Here is a 21,294-nt window from a genome sequence, read left to right on the forward strand (position 1 = left end):
AGGTTGAAATGGAGACAGAATATTTACAGCTTTTGTAAATACTCAAACTAAACTCGTATCTTTCTATTATTTCTTTTGATACGAGAAAAATATAGTTACAAGTTTAGAATCTCTTATATGAAACCAATAAAACTAGTTATTTCAGAATTTAGAGGTTTTCTGATTTTATATAATAAACTATTGAAATATAAATTTATACTGTAATTATCCCATTATGGTAAAACTAACTTTTACATAAATCAGATTTATTGTAGATAAAAACCAAGACATCTAAGACATATCAATGAAATGCAGGAAGATCCAAACTAGGTTTTAAGATGATAAGTCCTGGCCCTATATTTATTAAATATATCCGTACACATGATATTCCATGGAAGGTGCACAAGCACATAGAGTTGGGCTGGACCTAAGACAAAGTAATATCCAGCTTCCAAATAAAATAAATCTATTTGTTTTATTCCTGGCCAAAACCCTGATGAGTGTTGGTTACCACTACCTTTATAATCTTTAATAACTGTCAAATTGAGTTGACCTAATTTGCTAGGTCCAGACATGAATTAGCTCTAATACACTCTATATTTACTTAACTTGCCTCCTCTTATAATCTGTGTGCATGCTGATAGCCATGCGCATGCTGACAAGAAACTAAGTTAGAAACCAAGAAATAAAGTATTAATAGTGTATGGATTCACCAATTTAAAAACACATTCAATCAGAGTTTGAAATAAATGATTCAGAAAGTTGTAGTTCAAAAAGGGTTTTGGTGAAGATATTCTGAAATTGTTTCAGAGGAATTAATAAAATTCCAAATAGTTTTACATGCTTTATACTCTATGAGACTTACCTAATTATTTTTCTGTTTCTTTGGTTTTGTATGTATGTGTTTATTTTAGCAATTTCCTGTGGGATTCCTAAAGCTCCAACAAATGGAGGAATACTCACAACAGACTACTTGGTAGGAACCCGAGTTACCTATTTTTGTAATGATGGATATAGATTGTCATCTAAGGAACTTACCACTGCTGTCTGTCAATCAGATGGCACTTGGAGCAATCATAACAAGACTCCTCGCTGTGTTGGTATGTATGATAAGGAAATTTCATCACTTGTGTTTCTACTGGCATCTTATATGATCTGAAATTTTATGTATTTTTCAGATTTTAGAACCATTCCCTAAAATGATGTCTAAGAGGGAAATAAAAGTAAATTAAGCTGTCTTGTACTAGGAAGAACTGAAATACAGTATAAGGACATTTTTACTCATTTTCAGAAGCTCCAGAATATTTATGCCAAAAATGTGGCATTTTATTTTACATAGCAACATTTTATTTATTTTGTAAAAAGTCATCCATCAATCAGCATGTGTTTTCAATACATAGGTCTTTGAAAATAAATGTTGTTTATGTTAATAAAATTATATTTTAATACATTCAACTGATTTTTATAAACATAAATGATGCTAATGAGATGATCCATAATATTCAACTTTTGTCAGAATTCTTCAGGTTACTTACATTTAGAATAGTTCTCATTCCTGCCATCAATCCTGTAATAGATAAATGAATATTAATAATGGTTATAGAAAATAATTCAGATAAAATATTTGGTAGAAAAGGATTAGAAAATGCGCTTTTAAATAAGGTCTTTTATTTTTCTCTATAAATCAGTTACTTATTCTATTTAGTACTAACATTTCAACTTAGCTGTGATTTCATTTAAAATGGGGTTGTTAAATTATTTGCAATCTTAACATAAGTGTCTAATAATGTGTCTACTTATGCTGAGCAAGTTTTGAATTAGCTGAAGTTTATATCACAAGTCTTGCATAAAAAGATCATTCTCATAAAACAAATTTCCTCAAAATATAGTCCTTCCGAAACTTTTAAAGAAAAGAGAGTAGGTTATTTCAGTATCTTGCCTATTGTGACTAATGCTGCAATGAACATGAGAGTGTAGATATCTCTCTGAGATCTTGATTTCATTTCCTTTGGATATATATCCCAAAGTGGGATTGGTGATTCATATGATAGTTATAGTTTCATTTTTTGAGGAACCTCCATACTGCTGTTTGTGCGTATTCCATAGTGGCTTTACCAGTTTACATTCACAACTTGTACAAGTGTTCCCTTTTTTCCATTTTGTGTCAAATATAACTCAGTAAAGCTGGGAAAAAAGAAAAAAGAATACTTTTAAATCAGCTTCAAGAAAATCAGACAATTTTAACAAACTAATGTTATTGGAATGATTCATCACTAAAATATACTTCATGTCTTCCTGTACTAAGGAATAAACTTGGATATGATAATCTAAAAAAAGAAGAATGGAAAAGTCAATAATAGGGATTCTAGGTATATAGAATAATATGTACAAAGACTTTCAAGTGTGAAATAGCATGACATGTTCAAGGAACTGCCAACAGTACCATAGAACTGAGGGAGTAGAGAGATTAACATGAAAAAGAAAATGCTAAAGACCTTTTATGGCACAATAGTGAAGGAACTCAGGAAATGGTGAACTAAGAATGGAATAGACATGAGATATAATTAAGAGGTAGAACAGACATGACTGACTTATTAGCATTTATCTCTTTGGTTTTTGTATAGTTGTTACATGCCCAAGCATCAACTCCTTTACTCTGGAACACGGAAGATGGAGAATTGTGAATGGTTCCCATTATGAATACAAAACCAAGGTAGTTTTCAGCTGTGATCCTGGTTATCATGGACTAGGTCCTGCTTCTATTGAATGTCTTCCTAATGGTACTTGGAGTTGGAGAAATGAAAGACCATATTGCCAAAGTAAGTATACACTCTGCTAAACTTATTTCATATGCAATCCTTGGTGATTGAATTGCTTGATCACTTCTTTTTTCTATATACGCTAGAGCAATATTGAGGTAATATTATTTAAAAAGGTCATTTATTCTCAAGTCATCTTAAAATTTTGTAACTGTTTTTGGTATTTGTAAATGCTTATTAAAAAAAAAAAAAACAACGGGCTTTGGATTCAGAAATCCTTCCCTTGGATTCTAGGTCTATCATTTATTAAAACAACTACACACTACTTTTAGCCCTTTACATGTATTATTTCATTTATTCCTTAGTTCCCACTCTATAAATAAGTTGATATTATTATATTTATTTTATCAAAAAGGAAACTGAACCCAAGAATTTTTATCATGTTACACAAGTCACAGAGCCTATAAATGGTGGATAATTGGGTTTCAACCCATGGAGTCTAATTAAAACCTCTGCCTTTTGATGTTATATGATGTTTATTCTATTTTTTAAGCCAGAAAATTACAATAATACCTATCTCATAGTTATTATTATGATTTAATGGTGTTACAAGTTGAAAATATCAGCTAGAACCTGATGCACAGCAGGAGCTCAATAAATATTTATTGAATCAAACTGAACATCTTAGTCATTCTATTTTCATGCATTCTTATAATATGAATAGCTAGTGTCTAATGTAGATAAGCTAACTTAACGTAGGATAATCAGATGAAATATCTTGATCTTCCTTTGAACTTTCTTTACTACATTTATTGAGTTTACTTAATACCAGGAAATATGCTAGGCTGAAAATTCATCCTTTCATTTCATGTTCAACACAGTTTTACAGCATTTATGATATGGATACATAATTTATAAATTAATAAAACATTTGAAGTCTGGATTATGGAGACTAAAATTTTAACATAACAGATAACTATATATAGTAAGTATGCAAGTACCTAGTAATATTTTACTTACAAATGTTTATTTTCTTAATCTCCATATTAAGCATAGGATTTGGGGGTTGCCATTTTTTATATGATAATCATATTCATGAATTAAAAATCTCAAAATACATACCTAAATTATATTACATATTCTAAAAATATGGCATATGTATTGTAAATTTTTGCTTTACTCTTTTACTCTTTACTCTTTTGTATTGTAAATTTTTGCTTTTACTTTCACCCAGGATCTTCCTCTAGGCTCATTCTTCTTCCATTATAATTTCATTAAAAGGGCACATGGGATAAGGATGTTTCAGAGAGAAGGAAAAAAATTATCTACAGCAGAAGCATTTATTGAACAAATGTTTGTCTGGTTTCTTTGTGTTCAATCCTTTATTATGTAGAAAATTTTAATTTCTACATAAGATCAGGTTCCTGCCCACAGGTAAGAATGCAGGAAAGACAGGAATCTAAGAATTACAATTCATTGAGAAAAATGGAAAGAACAGTACTTTTTTTCTGGTCCTCCATTTATTCATCTTTGAAATTAAAATGATATAAATATCAGTATTATTAATATTAATAAATATTATAGCTACCTCAAAGGATTGTTTGGGGGATTAGTTCAAAACAATCAGTACATCTTAAATTCTACATGCAATTTTTTAAAGTCTGCAAATTTTCTATTTGTCTGTCTAATAGAATCCTAAAGCCTAGAGCTGAAAGCCAGAGCTGGAGCCAGAATAAAGGCTGGTGGTTAAGTATTCAATTCTTGAGTTAAACGGCTAGGTTTAAATTTTGATTTAGCTGTTTATAGGCTGTGGAATCTTATTAAAGTTACTTTCCTTTTATGTGTCCATATACTAGTGCACACAATTCAGATAATGATTGCACCTACCTCATAGAGTTGTTTGGAGAATTATGTAAGATAAAGCATTAGTAATAGTGTCTGGTACAAAAGCACTCAATAAGTGCTATCTATTATTGTTTTTATTCTAGAAAGAAATTTCATTTGTGGTCTTTAAATATGAAGGTGTTATAAGAGCTGGGTTCTGAATGACCTAGCAAGTCAGTTAATCTCTATTTTTTAGTTTTTTAAAACCTAAAACCAAAATATGAAATATAATTATAATCTAATGGTTCTAGTGAGAATCAAATGATATTTCACATGTAAAGGGCTTTATAAACTGTAGAGTGTGCAACAAAAATTATTTGCACTTACGATCTTAGATAATGAGGAAACTGGCTCAGGTAAGTCAAAGGGATTGCCCAATGTCACTTGATAAGTCAGAGAAAGACTTTGGACTAATAAATTATCCTCCCTTTAATCTTGTTATTATTATTTTTTCATTACAACCTGTTGGGTGACCAGGTTGGCTACGCAAAAAATGCAAACAAAATATCTTCATCACATGTCACTGTTACTTAGAAGATTTATGGGAACTCAAAGGGGATAAATTTTAAATTATGTCATCTATTTTCTCTACACTTTCATAATCATTCAAACATGTTTTACAAATGTCAATTTCAATTGTAAATATATCAGATCATAGCATGGTTTTGTTACAAGTTCATATTGACTATGTCTTTAAGCGTTTTTATTTTTTTATTGTTTTCAAGTTATTTCCTGTGGAGAACTACCTACACCTCCAAATGGAAATAAGATTGGAACTCAAACTTCATATAGCTCAACGGCCATCTTTACCTGTGATTCAGGATTCATGCTTGTGGGCTCCGCTGTACGTGAATGCCTTTCTTCAGGTCTTTGGAGTGGATCGGAAACCAGATGCTTAGGTACAGATTTTTAAGTCATTTTTACCAAACATTTTTTCTCCCTCTAGAAAGGCAGCCCTTTTTCATAATAAGAGATAATAACTTATATTCACTCAGTAAGGATGATAAAAACTGGAAAATATTTAACTTTTAAAATATCTCATGGTAGAAAAGCTATTAAACAGATAACTCTTAAAGTTAATCAACTAGCATTTCAAATGAGAATCTTATGTCATTAAGGAGAGACACATTTATCTTCCAGGCATGGTGAAAATAAAAGGTAAAAACTAATTGCTGAAAATTATATGTCTGCATACTCAGCTGGATTAATCACTGTAACAGTTAATTCATTCTAAACCATAGTCAATTCTCCTCTCACCTATTTGCTTAAGGTAATGACTAAAGAAGAAAAACAATTTCCACATTTAAATATCTTTCTCCCTTTTTACTTCCTAACATTTCAACATGTGTAGTATTACTTTGTATTAAAACTTTAAACATCTATTTTTCAAACCTGATTTTAGGAAAATAGGGTTTTTTTCCCGTAGGGCTTTTTAATTCACTGTAAAAAGCTGTTCATTAAGAGACTGAATAGCTAGTTCTTCTTACCCCTTCTCTTATTATTAAAGGAGTATTATGATTTAGGCTTTATCCCTTTTTTCAGAGACTTCAATAATTATCTTAATATTAAGAGAATAGTATGATTTATGCTTTATTTTTCTCTAAAATTATTTCAAGAAATGACAGCAAGTATTGAATTAGGTAATAATAATAATTGTTATAATAACTACTCACTTGCCTGTTGGGAACAAGGCATAATCTTTAGGTTTACTAATTTAAAAATTGCTGATTATTATGAACAAGGTGTTGCTAAATTTGTACAATGTTTTGTCTCTAAAATTTTACTATTTAAAAATATGACATATGGCAGAAAAGTCTATATTTTAGCAGTTTAAATACATATTGTTTTGATAATAAGCTTGAAAATATTTATGGTGATACAATCATTATTTGAAACTTAAAAGGGTATAGCTAGATTTTGGTTAAAATTCTTTTTTTCAACCTCTCAGGAATATTTGTTAGTAGGTGTACTTGGAAACCCAGTAACAATGGTTTCTTTATAAGAGTACACATATTTATTTGACTATGCTATAAGACTATTATATAAAAAAGAAAATGGTAAAGAAATTAAATCATTATGTGTTAATATAGGATTAGATGATAAAATAAAATATTTCTTACTAGTTTCTAACCTGGTTTTGGTTATGCTTATTTCAATTACAGATTACTTAGTTTACTTATGCATTTGAAAATATATGTAAACTAAATTTAAAATACTATATTTTATAACTCTTTGCCCCGATGAACTACTATTGCATGTTATATGTTATTTATTGAATATTGTATATAGGAAGTGGTTTTATTCACCTATTTAGAATCCTGCTTCTGTTCTGTGGAAAGACAGGGCATAAAAGGAATGTTTATAAGCAAACATTGTCTCTCAGTCTATAAAGACAACAATATTCTTGCATAGGATGTAGTGTTGACGTCTAATATAAACTCAAAATTGTGTCAGTAGGAGGAAAGTGCAATTGCCAAATAAGCAGGTCCTAGAATCTTATGCTTTGAATTAACCTTAAGAAATCATGTAGCCCAATCATTCTTCTCATGACTGCAAACAACTTGTCCTTATAGCCCCAGACACTTTTGGCCTAGAATGGCCACTAGAATGTGCTTATGATTGTTTCTTTAAATATAGTGCATTTATTCCCAAGCTCCTAATTATTAGAATTTTTCAATTCAGACTTGACTATGTATATACATATGCCTACCACCTAGATTTTATGATTAGCCATTTGTTGTATTTGCTTATCACATACCTATTCATCCTTCAATGCCTCTATCAATCCATCAATTCATTTTACTTTCTGATGCATTTTGAAGTTGCCAAATTCAGTACACTGCATTGTTAAATGTTTCTATATACATATCAGCTAGAGTTCAATATTTGCTCATGGTTCCTTTCTTTTTTTATGTTGGTAAATGTACATATGGTGAAATGCACATATCATAAATACACTGTTAGATACATGTTGACAAATGTGTACACCTATGTAACTAAACACTCTATAGTTGTAGAACATTACCATTACCTCAGAAGCTTCCTCGTGACCCTTCATAGTCAATCTGCAGGTCTCCTCCCCTACACACTGAGACAGTAATTGTTCTGTTTTTTTCACCATATGGTAGTTTTCCCTGTTAATAGAAATTCATATGAAGGGAATCCTAAATTATGTACTCTTTTTGTGTAAGGTTTCTTTCATTCTCTTTCATTCATGTTGTTGTGTATATCAGTAATTTTTTTAAAAAAATCTCTGAGTAGAATCCTATTGTGTGTATATGCCAAACTTTGGCCATTCCCCTGTTGATGGACACATGGACTCTCTCCAGTTTGTGGCTGTTATGAGTAAAGCTGTTATGAACATTTGTGTAAAAGTCTTTTTGTTGACATGTGTATTCCTTTCTGTTGCATACTCCGGAATAAAATTTCTGGAAGAGTTCTGGCTGTCTCACATTTTCTCCAGCATGTGGTATAGCCAGTCTTCTAATTTTAGTCATCTTCTTGGGTGCAAAAAGGTATCTTACAAGATTTAATTCGCATTGTCTTGATGACTACTGATCGAGTACAATTTCTTGGGCTTATTGGCCATCTGTAAATTTTCCTGAAGTATCTTTTGTATTTAATTGCCTTTTATTATGACTTATAACGTTCTTTATATATTCTTATTTTTTTAATATTTTCTCCCAGCCTATGACTTTCCTATTCATTTCTTAATGGTGTCTTAATGAGCAGAAGTTTTCAATTTTTGTAGAATCAATCTTTTTTTCTTTCTGGCTATTGCTTTCTGTGTCTTGTTTAGGAAAACCTTGCTCAACCATAAGTCACAAAGATTTTCTTTTATGTTTTCTTCTAGAAGCTTTACAGTTTTCAGTTTTACTTTATAGCTATGACTTATTTTAGTCATTTGTTGTTTTATATATCATGAAGTAAGGTTGAGGGTTTTTTTGTTTGTTTGTTTGTTTTTTCCAGAAGGGTGCCTGGCACTTTTGGTTGAATAGATTTTATAATAAATCTTGAAATTTTGTGAGTATGTCCTCAAAATTTGTTCTTATTTTTCAGGATGACTTTGGATACTCTATGTCCTTTGTAGTTTCATATATGTTTTAGAATTCGGCTATTAATTATTTATTTTTAAAATGACTGTAGGATTGCATTCTATCTGTAGATCATCTAGGGAGAATTGGCATCTAACAATGTTAACTCTTCTAATTCCTGAACGTGGTAAAGTTAGTATATTTATTCATTAATATATTTATTGATTTATTACGGTCTTCTTTCTTTTTTTTTTGCAATTGCAAATATTTAAAAAAATTTTTTACCATAGAGATCATGTATACCTATTGCTAAATTTATCCCACAGAATCTTTAGTGTATTTATACTATTATAAGTGATATTGTTCATTTTTAATTACATTTCCAATTGTTTGATGTTAGTACATAAAAATAAAATTAATCAAAATATTTATCTAATATCCTGCCTCTTTGCAAGTTCACTTACTTGTTTTAGGATTTTCTTAAAATAACATTGTCTTTGTATATGTCATCTGAGCATAAAATCGTTTTACTATTTTGTTTCCTACTTTATGTTTTTACTTTCTTCCTTTGTATTAGTGTATTGAACTAGATAGGGCCCACCAAACAATGTAAAACAGAACTGGTGAGAGTGTCATACATGTCTTGTTCCCTATATCAGGAGGAAAGAGTTCAATATTTCATCAATAAGTATAATATGAACTTTTTTCTTAGATGTATTTATAAGGTTGAGAAAGTTTCCTTATATTGCTAATTGTTGTTAGTTTTTATCATGATTGGGTACTGAATTTTGCCAAATGATTTTCATCTATTGAAATAGCCATGTATGTTTCTCTCCTTTTATGCTGTCAGTATGGTAGATGACAGTGGTCAATATTTCATCTTAAACCAACTGGTCATTTCTGGATACACCCCAGATAATCATGATGTATTTTACATGTATTAATTTTCTACATTGTTTTAAACAGTGCTGCATCTGTGTTCATGAAGGACATTTTTTTCTGTGTCTTTTACAGGTTTAATATTGGGATTATGGTTACCTCATTAGGCAAGTTAGGAAATGATTCTTTTTCTTCTATTTTCTAAGAGTTTGTGTAAGATTGGTGTTTTTTGTTTGTTTGCTTGCTTTTTTACTTAAATATTTGATTGAATTTACTGTGAAAAAATGAGTTTGTTTTTTTTTTGGGGGGGAGGTTATTGTTTAAGAATTGCAATACTATTCATATTTTCTATTTTATCTTGTGTTAGTTTTTGGATGATACAATTTTCAAAGATTTTGTCCTTTTATTCTGAATTGTTATATGTATCGGCATAAAGCAGTTCTTAATATTCCCTTATCCTTTTAACATCTGTAGGCTTTATAGTGATGTCACTTCATTCATTCCTGTTATTGGTAATTTTGTTCTCTCTTTTTTGTGTGTGCTGATAGGATTAGCTAGGAGTCTAACAATGTTGTTGACTTTTTCTTTTTTAAAGCTTCTAACTTCTGACTACCTTGATTGTGTTACAATGACATATTTCTCTTTGCTTAGTCTACTATATTTTTTTCTTTTTTAAATTGAGGTATAACTGGCATACAGTATTATATTAGTTTCAGTTGTACAACATAGTGATTCAACATTTGTATACATTACAAAATGGTTACCACAGTAAGTCTAGTTACTGTCTGTCACCTTACAAAGTTAATACAATATTATTGACTGTATTCCCCAAACTGTACATTACATCCCCATGACATTTATTTTATAACTGGAATTTTGTACTTTTTAATCCCCTTCACCCATTTCACATTCCCCCTAACCCTCCTCCCCCTGGCAACCTCTAATTTGGTCTCTCTATCTATGACTCTAGGTTTTGTTTTGTTTGCTTTTTTTGTTTTTTGGATTCCAGATATAAGTGAAATCATGTGGTATTTGTCTTTCTCTGTCTGACTTATTTCACTTAGGTTAATACCCTCAAGGCCCATCCGTGTTATTCCAAATGTCAAGATTCTGTTCTTTTTATGGCTGAGTAGTATACCATTGTGCATGTGGGTGTGGGTGTGTGTACGTGTGTGTGTGTGTGTGTATCATCTTTAACCATTCATCAATTGAGGGACACTTAGGTTGTTTTCATATTTTGGCTATTGTAAATAATGCTGCGATGAACATGAAGGTGCATAAATCTTTTTGAATTAGTGTTTATTTTTTCCCTTTGGATAGATACCCAGTAGTGGAATGGAAGCTCTATTTTTAATTTTTTGAAGAATCTCCGTACTGTTTTCCATAGTGGCTGGACCAGTTTATATTCTCACCAAGAGTGCACAAGAGTTCCTTTTCTCTACCTCCTCACCAACACTTGTTATTTCTTATTGTCTTTCTGATAATAACCATCCTGACAGGTGTAAGGTGACACCTCTTTGTAGTTTTGATTTGCATTTCCCTGATGATTAGTGCTATTAAGCATCTTTTCATGTGCCTGTTGGCAATTTGTATGTCTTCTCTGGAAAAATGTCTATTCAGATCTTCTTCCCGTTTTTTTAATTGGACTATTTGGAGTTTTTTTATTACTGAGTTATATGTGTTCTTTATATATTTTGGATATTAACTCTTCATCAGTTATATGATTTTCATATATCTTCTCCAATTCAGCAGACTGACTTCTTGTTTTGATGATAGTTTCCTTCACTATGCAAAAGCTTTTCAGTTTGATGTAGTCCCATTTGTTTATTTTTGCTTTTGTTGTCCTTGTCAAAGAAGACAGATCTAGAAAATCATTGTTAAGGATGATGTCAAACAGCATACTGCTTATGTTTTCTTCTAAGAGTTTTATGGTTTCAGATCTTATACATAGGTCTTTAATCCATTTTAAGTTTATTTTTTTTATATGGTGTAAGAAAGTCATCCAATTTTATTTTATTGCATATAGCTGTCTAATTTTCCCAATACCATTTATTGAAGAGACTGCCCTTGCCCCATTCTATATTTTTGCTTCCTTCATCATAGGTTAATTGATCATATAAGTGTGGGTTTATTTCTGGACTCTCTATTCTGTTCCATTGGTCTATATGTCTGTTTTTGTGCCAGCACAATGCTGTTTTGTTTACTGTAGCTTTGTAGTATAGATTGTAATCAGAGAGTATGGTACCTCTTGCTTTGTTCTTTCTCAAGATTGTTTTGGCTATTTATGTTTCCATACAAAATTTAGAATTATTTGTTTCAGGTCTGTGAAAACTATCATGGGTATTTTGATAGGGATTGCTCTTAGCCTGTAGATTTCCTTGAGTAGTATGGTCATTTTAACAATATTAATTCTTCCAGCCCATGAACATGGGGTATCTTTCCATTTGTTTGTGTCATCTTCAATTTCTTTCATCAATGTCTCATAGTTTTCCAAGTACAAGCTTTTTACCTCTGTGACTAGATTTATTCCTAGATATTTTCTTCTTTTTTATGCAGTTGTAAATGGGATTGTTTTCTTAATGTCTCTTTCTGATCATCCATTGTTAGTGTATAGAAGTACAGCAGATTTCTGTATATTAATTTTGTATACTGCAACTATACTGAATTCATTTATTACTTCTGATAGTTTGTAGCATCTTTAGAATTTTCTGTATATAGTATCTGCAAATAGTGATAGTTTTATTTCTTCCCTTCCAGTTTGGATGCCTTTTATTTATTTTCCTTGTCTAATTGCTGTGGCTAGGATTTCCAATACTGTGTTGAATAAAAGTGAGGAGAATGAGCATCCTTGTCTTGTTCCTGATCTTAGAGGAAAAGATTTTAGATTTTCACTGTTCAATATGATATTGGCTGTAGGTTTTTGTCATATATGCCCTTTATTGTGTTAAGGTACATTGCCTCCCTATATCCACTTTGTTGAAAGTTTTTATCAAAAATGGATGTTGAATTCTGTCAAATGTTTTTTTCTGCATCTCTTGGCATGATCATATGATTTTTATCTTTTATGTTGTTAATGTGGTATATCACACTGATTGATTTGCAGATGTTGAATCATCCTTGCATCCCTAGAATAAATCACACTTGATCATGGTGTATGATCGTTTTAATGTATTGTTGTATTAGGTTTGCCAATATTTTGTTGAGGATTTTTGCACCTATATTTATTAGGGTTATTAGTCTGTAGGTTTCTTTTTTTGTGGTGTTCTTATCTGGTTTTGGTATCAGGGTAATGCTGGCCTCATAAAATAAGCTTGGAAGCTTTCTCTGCTCTATAATTTTTTTGGAAGAGTTTGAGAAGAATAGCTATTTAATCTTTGAGTATTTGGTAGAATTCACCAGTGAAGCCATCTGGTCCTGGATTTTTGTTTGTTGAGAGGTTTTTGATTACTGTTTCAATCACATACTAGTGATTGGTCTGTTCAGATTTTTATCTGTTCAAGAGTCATTCTTGAAAGATTGTAAATTTCTAGGGATTTATCCATTTCTTCCAGTTTTTGTAATTTGTTAGTATATAATTGTTCCTAGTAGTCTCTTATAATTCTTTATATTTCTGTGCTATCACTTGTAATTTCTCTTCTTTCATTTCTGATTTTATTTATTTGAACCTTCTCTCTTATTTTTAAAGAAAGGATTTTTAGCTTTGGTAATGCTCTCTATTATTTTTCTATTTTCTATTTCCTTGATTTCTGTAAATGTCTTTAATATATTCTTCTGTCTACTTATTTTGGCCTTTTTTTTTTCTCTTCATTATTTTGCTCTTTGTTTTCCTCTTCATAAAGTGAAATATTTCTTGTTTCATCCTATATCTTTCTTTTTTTCTAATAAAAGCATTTAACACTGTAAAGCTCCTCACTAAGCATACTTTATATGTATTCCTCAAAATTTTACATGCTATATTTTCATTTTTATATGTATTGAAATGTTTGCTAATTTCCTCCAGGCCCAACTGTTACTGGAAATGTGTTTTCTTTTAATTCCCAAATATTAGGCATTTTGTTAAGTATATTACAGTTATCTTAATGTTATATAATTGTGTTTGCCTTATTTGTGGCATACTTCTAAATAAACATTTAAAGATTAATAATGTTATATATGTATACAAATATACAAATCATAATAAAACTTAGATCATAATTTTAAAAATATTATTTTGACCCATTTCAGCGGGCCACTGTGGAATTCCAGAGCTTATTGTGAATGGTCAAGTTGTTGGAGAAAATTATGGATACAGAGACACAGTTGTTTATCAATGCAATCCTGGTTTTCGACTGATTGGTTCTTCAGTGAGAATATGTCAACAGGATCACAATTGGTCTGGTCAACTTCCATCCTGTGTGCGTAAGTAAGCATGGCAAAAGTAATTAGAGACCTCTGTTTAGTTCTCTTGCAATTACCAGTAATTTTTTTCTTAGGTAAGAGAAATGATTATATAGACAGATCCACACATACGTACGTGTGTGTGCACGTGTGCATGTGTGTATTTAAAGAACTAAGTTCTCACAGCGCATTTTTTTATACTGACACACACTAGTCTTTAAAGTAGGGTGTGTTCAGAAGTATATAAAACCATCCACCATGAAAGTGGAAGAAATATTAGAAAGTCTGTCATTACTTTGTGGATTTGGAACAATTTTGGAATTGTTTTAATAAAGATCTTACTAGTTCAACAAATATCCATCTGATCTTTTAAGTTAATTTAGATGTGAATTTACACATGAAGGATAAAATGAATTTTAAAATAACTGAGTAATAACTCTAGTACTTTTTCTTAGTCCACTGAATACCCAGCAGGACACAGTATTTCATATCACAATCTATCCTATTTTGGATCAGAAAGTAAATTATTCATATATTTCTTATTTTTTTCTCCTAATAATTTCCATCAGCAATCACTGACATTTGTATTAAAAATGGTGTTAGAAAATTAGAATAAACACTGTGAATATGTTATAATTTTAACACTATAGGATCAAATGACAGAGATTTTGGATGCTTCAGAGAAATAATGCATGGGGCTTTAAGTACGGGTTCACAGGAAATATTTAATTTGTGGCCAGTTACATCCATATTTATAAATTCCATCATTGTCAAATTCTTATCCAATCAACAGAATTTTTTTGGAGTTCTAGTTTAATAGAAAATACATTAATGTGTTGAGATTTAATAGGATAATAGAACATATAGTTAGCAAAATTGCTTCTCTGTGTTGTGGCAGGGGTAGGGGGGCAGACCGTTTAATGATTTAAAGACAGCAATATTATGCTGGATCCGTCCCAGATTTTTTGCCTTTCATTATATCAAAGCATAGGCAACTAATACCACTATTTTTCTTGCTGAGTAATTGAGACTATAAATGGAAATTGGCCCTAGGGGTAAAAAAGTTTCTTTATCAATAATTTTAAACAAGAATAAGATGCAGTTACATTTTCAAATGAATAGATTGATGTTAACAATACAGCTGAAAATTAATTGCTCTTGGGTCATTTTGAAAGTACTAAAAGTGACTATGGGTCTTTCACTGTGCCCAGTTATGAAGCAGTATTACTGGACTTCCTGTGATTAATAAAGTGAGATAATGCAATAAAACAATTCACAGGAATACAGAGTGTTTGGGAAAAGCCAGCACTAAATAAACTCTAAAAGAGAACCATAACACTAAACGATGTAAATAATGCATCTAATTGATACCATTATTTCCAAACAAAACTGTGCTAAATTATCAAATATCAATAGTGAAGAAAATATACCAGTAAGGTTGATTGGTTTAGGGAATCTTAATATTGGTATCTCAATATGTTAAGAATTCTACAGTATAAGGCATCATTTTTTATTGCAGTCACATTAAGTTATTCTTCAAGCACACTTTTGCTTATCTATTAATCATAAAAATGATTGTATAAATAATATTAAAAGAAACTATTTCAAAATTAAATACAAAAAATTGCCTTCATTTATCTACAATTCTTAAACTTAACTAGAAAAGGAAATTTGGGTAGTTTCATTCCTTTTTGCCATTAACTAGTGATATGAATTTCAATCATTCCCAAATTTCTTTGAATTTCAGTATTCTTCCCTAAAAAGAAATAGAATGAAAAGCTATCATAGAACTTTAAATATCTGTGCACTACTTGCATGTAATTACCACAATTATAAATAATTGTCTACTTACGAATATAATGCTTCTACTATATTAGACTATTTTGGCATTCTAAATTGTTCCTTTGCACTAGTAAAATTACTTTAAGTATATTTTCATATAAAAGTGGCCTTCTTTCCACGTTCTTTGAAATGATTAAGTATAATTTTCATGTAATAATTGATAACTAATTATTCTGTTCTGTGTCTCTCCCACCCTGGCCCTGTTGCTATTAGCTGTGAGCTGTGGTCACCCTGGTAGTCCAATTTATGGAAGAACAAGTGGAAATGGATTTAACTTTAATGATGTGGTAACATTCTCTTGCAATATTGGGTATCTTATGCAAGGGCCAACCAAAGCACAGTGCCAGGCCAACAGACAGTGGAGTCATCCTCCACCAATGTGCAAAGGTAAAAATCTAACTATATTCCAGCTTAGAGCATGGTAATAATGTGTCTGTGTAGACACACATGATAACGTTTGAAACAGTTTGGGCAGAACAGTAGAAAATTTTCAGCTAATAAAGCAAAAATATTTAATATTGATGTCATCTCATTAGCAATGCTTTCCTTTTTCTTATTTTTTAACTTTTTTAGAAGTCAAAACTGACAAACTTTATTTCAGCTGCCTAACTATGTTATCTTGTACCTATTTTATGGCTGCATATAAAATCATTTATATCTTTTTTACTTGCAGTTTGCTTCATAATTAATGGAACTTATCTTTTCAATTTTTAAAATATTTTTTATAATTTTTATTGGAGTATAGTTGATTTACAATGTTGGGTTAGTTTCAGGTGTATAGGAAAGTGAATCAGTTATACATATACATATATCCACTCTTTTTTAGATTCTTTTCCCAGGTAGGTCATTACAGAGTACTGAGTAGAGTTCCCTGTGCTATACAGCAGGTCCTTATTAGTTATCTATTTTATATATAGTAGTGTGTATATATCAATCCCAATCTCCCAATTTATCCCTCCCCGTCTTTGCCCCTGGTAACCATAAGTTTGTTTTCTACATCTGTGACTCTATTTCTGTTTGGTAAATAAGTTCATTTGTACTGTTTTCTTTAGATTCCACATATAAGCAATATCAGATAATATTTGTCTTTCCCTGTCTGACTTACTTCACTCAGTATGGCAATCTTCATATTTTTGGTTAAACAATGTTTGAGGCCTAAATTACCATGATACCTGCGTTAGAGGTTTATTTATTGTTCTCTCTATAGAAATATATTAAAGATAATTGTTTTGTGTTTTTTCCACTTGCAAAGAGGTATATTTTGTATTGTCTGATAAAGTAACAACCAAATTATCATTTTCCTCCATTTTCTAATGGTTTAACTAAAGCTTGAAAGGTTAAATCTGTACTCAGTATAATATTATGCTATTGTTCAAAACAATTTTGCAAAGAAGTTTTCCTTTTTCCAATATTTTCAGCCATACCAATTTCAGTCCATTATATCCCATTAAAATGTTAATTTTATTCCTTGAATCTTTGGTTTGTTTGATTAAATTTACCTTTGAAACTACGTTTCTAATGGAAAACTATATAAGTATATGTATATTATTCCAAACATATATTTCAAAATTTGTCATTTGTTTAGTGGTCAACTGTTCTGATCCTGGAATTCCAGGCAATTCCAAAAGAGAAAGTAAAATAGAACATGGGAATTTCACCTATGGCACTGTGGTATTCTATGACTGCAATCCTGGATATTTCTTATTTGGATCTTCAGTTTTGATATGTCAACCAAATGGACAATGGGACAAACCTTTACCAGAATGTATCAGTAAGTAGATAATGGGAACTCTTCCTTGAGATAATGCCGTGGAAGGAACATGTATATTTACTGTCTTTATGAAATATTTAGAGCTATGTATCAGAAGGAAGCATATTGATTGTATTGTTTTATTTTGAAACTACACTTCCCTATATCCTGCCAATTCAATGCCCAAATGCCATTTTTATTAGTAATAATGTGATTAATATTTCTCTGTCATCCCTTGATTTTGAACCTTCATGGAGCAGATAGAATATTAAAAGCAGATGTATTTCATACTCTATGATGTTACCATCCCATGAGAAGAAACTACATTTTTATTTTCTATTGTACTAATATTTCAAATTTCTTTAAAGCAAAATTAGTTTAATATAAACAGCCTCAAGAGCTTGAAAATACTTGAGAAATTAGACAGAGGTGTTACTTAATACTTACTGACTTTAAGTATTTATTATATACAGGTACATGCACATATGAAATGTTAATACACATCATCTTTCAAGTCAGTCAGCATATGAGTGCATTTTGTTATATGTTGTGTTAGAATTGTAGAATATAAATAAAATAAATTATAGAAGCTTTGCATATAATTAACATGTGTAGTGAGACAATAATTTAACAGAAATAAATCAAAATTATGTGAAGACAGAGAAGTGAACATGAATTCTAGGAATTCAGCTTATTGATAGGTCTCAAATATATTTACATCTCAAAGTTGATGAATCTTGGACATGATAGGAGAGAGAAGAACTTTATAGATTGAAGGAGTAGTGTATCAATAAATCATTGTGAAAGTAATTTTTGGTTATACTAAATTGCTAAATTATAAAATTACATTATAATCATGTTTTATTTAAGAGGCACTTTCTTTATGTTCATGGGGTAAGATTTTTTGAAAAATTTGTGGCATCATTCATGTACTCATTCACAAACTAACAAAGAAACAAAACTTTATACAGCGTCTATCTAATTTCATATTCTATGCAGATAATTAAATCAATTGTTGATCCCTTGCTTAAAATGCATTTGATTTCTTTTTGTAGACTGACTAGTCTAATGGTTTAAATAATTCACTTACTTAGCCTTGTGTGGCTACAACATTAAAGTTAAAAATCTTTTGTAGGACCTGAAAACATGAACTTCTTCAGATTTTCTTAGCTCTCATTTACTTTTTACCTTTTCTTTATTTCCTATAGCACTCCCTGGTACTGTGCTAAGTACTCAGGGATTTTATTAAGTTTATGTCCCCTTGTGTGCTATTTAATACTTTAGAGTCATATTGTGCTCAGTATTTTTCCAAGTTACAACTAAAAGAGGGCACACAGTGAGTTCCCAAGCTACTTCTAGCTTATAAAGAGAATTCTCAGTGTGTTAACATCTGATTCTGCTATGCTTAGCTGTGTTTTGGTTGATAAGCCACTGAGTATTTTCTTTATACAGGATAATTTATTCATTAATGGCCTGGAGTGGAATTATTCTGGACTACATTTTGTGTAGTCTACATTGTGTGTCACAGATCCACCTTCATTCCCTCTCCTTTACCCTTAAGTTTTTCCCTTTTAATTTTTGTATGGGCTCATTTTGAATCCTATATGACCTTATTTAGCCAATCCACATCACTCTTCTCCCTGACTTTCACATCCTTATCTAGACACATACATACTTTCAACCCATGCACGTATGTATATAAACACACACTCACTACCCCCACACATACAAGCGTATACCGACTCAATCATTTAAGTTTACTTACAATGTTCCTGTTAAACTCATGCTCAGGGTGAGTGGGCTGACAGAAGAACTCCTGTAACTTCAACTGTCATATAGATATTTGATTTCTGGGCGATGTGTATATAAGAGCAGATAATTCTGATTTATTTCATAAAAAGTTGGTGCAGGTTGTTCGATAGAGATATAAAAAATTTTATATTCAATAATTATGTATTGTAGTGATTGACTGTGGACACCCTGGCGTTCCTCCTAATGCAGTCCTGTCTGGTGAGAAGTATACATTTGGGTCCACTGTTCGCTATTCCTGCACAGGAAAGCATACCCTTCTCGGCCAATCATCAAGGACTTGCCAATTAAATGGCCATTGGAGTGGATCACAACCTCATTGTTCAGGTACCACTTGGAAAATTGGATGATATGTGTTGGAAATTACATTAATAGTATTATTATTATTAGGAATATATACACAAAACAATCTAAAGAGATACAGTAATACATTTCTCTTTTAAAAATCTCATGGGAGAAGCTGTAACATTTTTACATTTATTGGAATTCTTAAGGTAATATGAATTTAGAACACAAATTAATGCTGATCTTGTAAATGATAAATTACAGGTATATGTTTTGAACTGTGTTGTATCAAATGTAAGTGGTTTTAGGATGCTACTCTCTGTGAAGTGCTTTTTTATTCATTAAAATAGCTAACCATTCAAACTTAAGTAGCTATTCCATTTTAGCAGATATAAGATATAATTTTCCCTAGAAGGCAATGTTATATCAGTTATTTCCTGTTAGAATTCAGTTCTTTGTAACTGAACTTTGTAAGCAATCAGTTACTTAATAGCATAATTTTAAAATAAAGCCCTAAATGTTTTAAATTAAACTAAGCCAATAATTTTTATGAAAGACGTTTATTTATCCTAATTTTATTTGTTATTAATAGACAACATATAACTCCTGAGTCTCTATAATCCCAATAGAGTTTTCTTAGAATAAGTAAATATTTAGTCTACTTTTAATTAATAATTTGTTCACAGAGTGAGTATTTGAAAAATCTTTTTTGAGCTGTTTAAGTTACTGTTTTTCTTCAGAAATTGTATTTCAGTTTTAGAGCTGTGATTTCTCCCTACTTGATACTATTTATTCTGTTTTTACCTGTCAGCCAGATATTGGTGCTTATTTTTCTGCCTGTTATTTCTACTTACATATTGTCCATTATCTTTATATTATTTTATCTCTGTGGAGATCATATGATGACTTATTAGGAGTTGTTTTACACTGTTTTTCCTTTAGAGGTAAAAGTTGTGAAATAATTAGTTTCAGATTCTCCTTGTAATTGTGGTTAAACCCTATGAAATAACTGCCTGGTACTTCAAATTTAATCTATAGATTTTTAAAACTATCATAGTTAATTTACTCACTCAGCTAACTGATAATACATATAACACACATCTCTCTCTCTGTCTCTCTGTCTCTCTCTCTCTCTCCCTCCCTCCCTCCCTCCCTCTCTCTCTCTCTCTCTCTTTCTGTGTCATACACGCACACACAGGATTGATTGGGAAACTACTACTTAGTTGTAAAAAAAATGTGTACACATATATTAAAAAGTGAAATAGTGACCTTAAATATTTATGTGATTATTAATATTGCATCACATGAAGATGAGGAAATATTAAGAAGGATTCCAAATACACAGGGCGTGTCAAAATAAGCATCTAGATAGACAGAAAGCACTTTCAATGCTTATGTATTCAACTTTCTCTCTGTCTCTCTTTCTGTGTTTCTCTGTTTCTCTCTCTCTCTCTCTCTCTCTCTCAAAAGTATACTAATACTGTGGTAACTTTAATTAAAATTATTTAAGAAATGATAAAGAGACAGTAAACCCTAAACACTATAATCAAAAGAGAAACACTTCGTCATGAGTAGAAAATCCTTATTAAGAACTTAAGTCAGAGTTTCTAGTCTTTGTTTACAATTTATTTTTATATTTTCATGTATGAGAAGTATGCAGCTTATTCATTTTTGGTCAGTGGTCATTGATAGAGAA

The 21,294-nt window shown here is 30.8% G+C and overlaps 1 protein-coding gene across 3 annotated transcripts in view; it reads left to right on the top strand.

Annotated features, from left to right (window-relative positions):
- Positions 1–21,294, top strand: part of CSMD3 (CUB and Sushi multiple domains 3) — a 1,196,954-nt gene that overhangs the window by 1,115,021 nt on the left and 60,639 nt on the right. For 2 of the 3 annotated variants that reach the window (XM_036830958.1, XM_036830960.1), the window contains 7 exons: positions 894–1,079; positions 2,604–2,798; positions 5,348–5,521; positions 13,760–13,933; positions 15,968–16,141; positions 17,340–17,525; positions 19,467–19,640. In XM_036830958.1, coding sequence (XP_036686853.1) covers positions 894–1,079; positions 2,604–2,798; positions 5,348–5,521; positions 13,760–13,933; positions 15,968–16,141; positions 17,340–17,525; positions 19,467–19,640 — 1,263 coding nt within the window. The remainder of the gene's footprint in view (positions 1–893; positions 1,080–2,603; positions 2,799–5,347; positions 5,522–13,759; positions 13,934–15,967; positions 16,142–17,339; positions 17,526–19,466; positions 19,641–21,294) is intronic. The other variant, XM_036830959.1, reaches the window with a different exon arrangement.

The sequence above is a fragment of the Balaenoptera musculus genome, chromosome 17, assembly GCF_009873245.2.
Source record: "Balaenoptera musculus isolate JJ_BM4_2016_0621 chromosome 17, mBalMus1.pri.v3, whole genome shotgun sequence".
Classification (NCBI taxonomy): domain Eukaryota; kingdom Metazoa; phylum Chordata; class Mammalia; order Artiodactyla; family Balaenopteridae; genus Balaenoptera; species Balaenoptera musculus.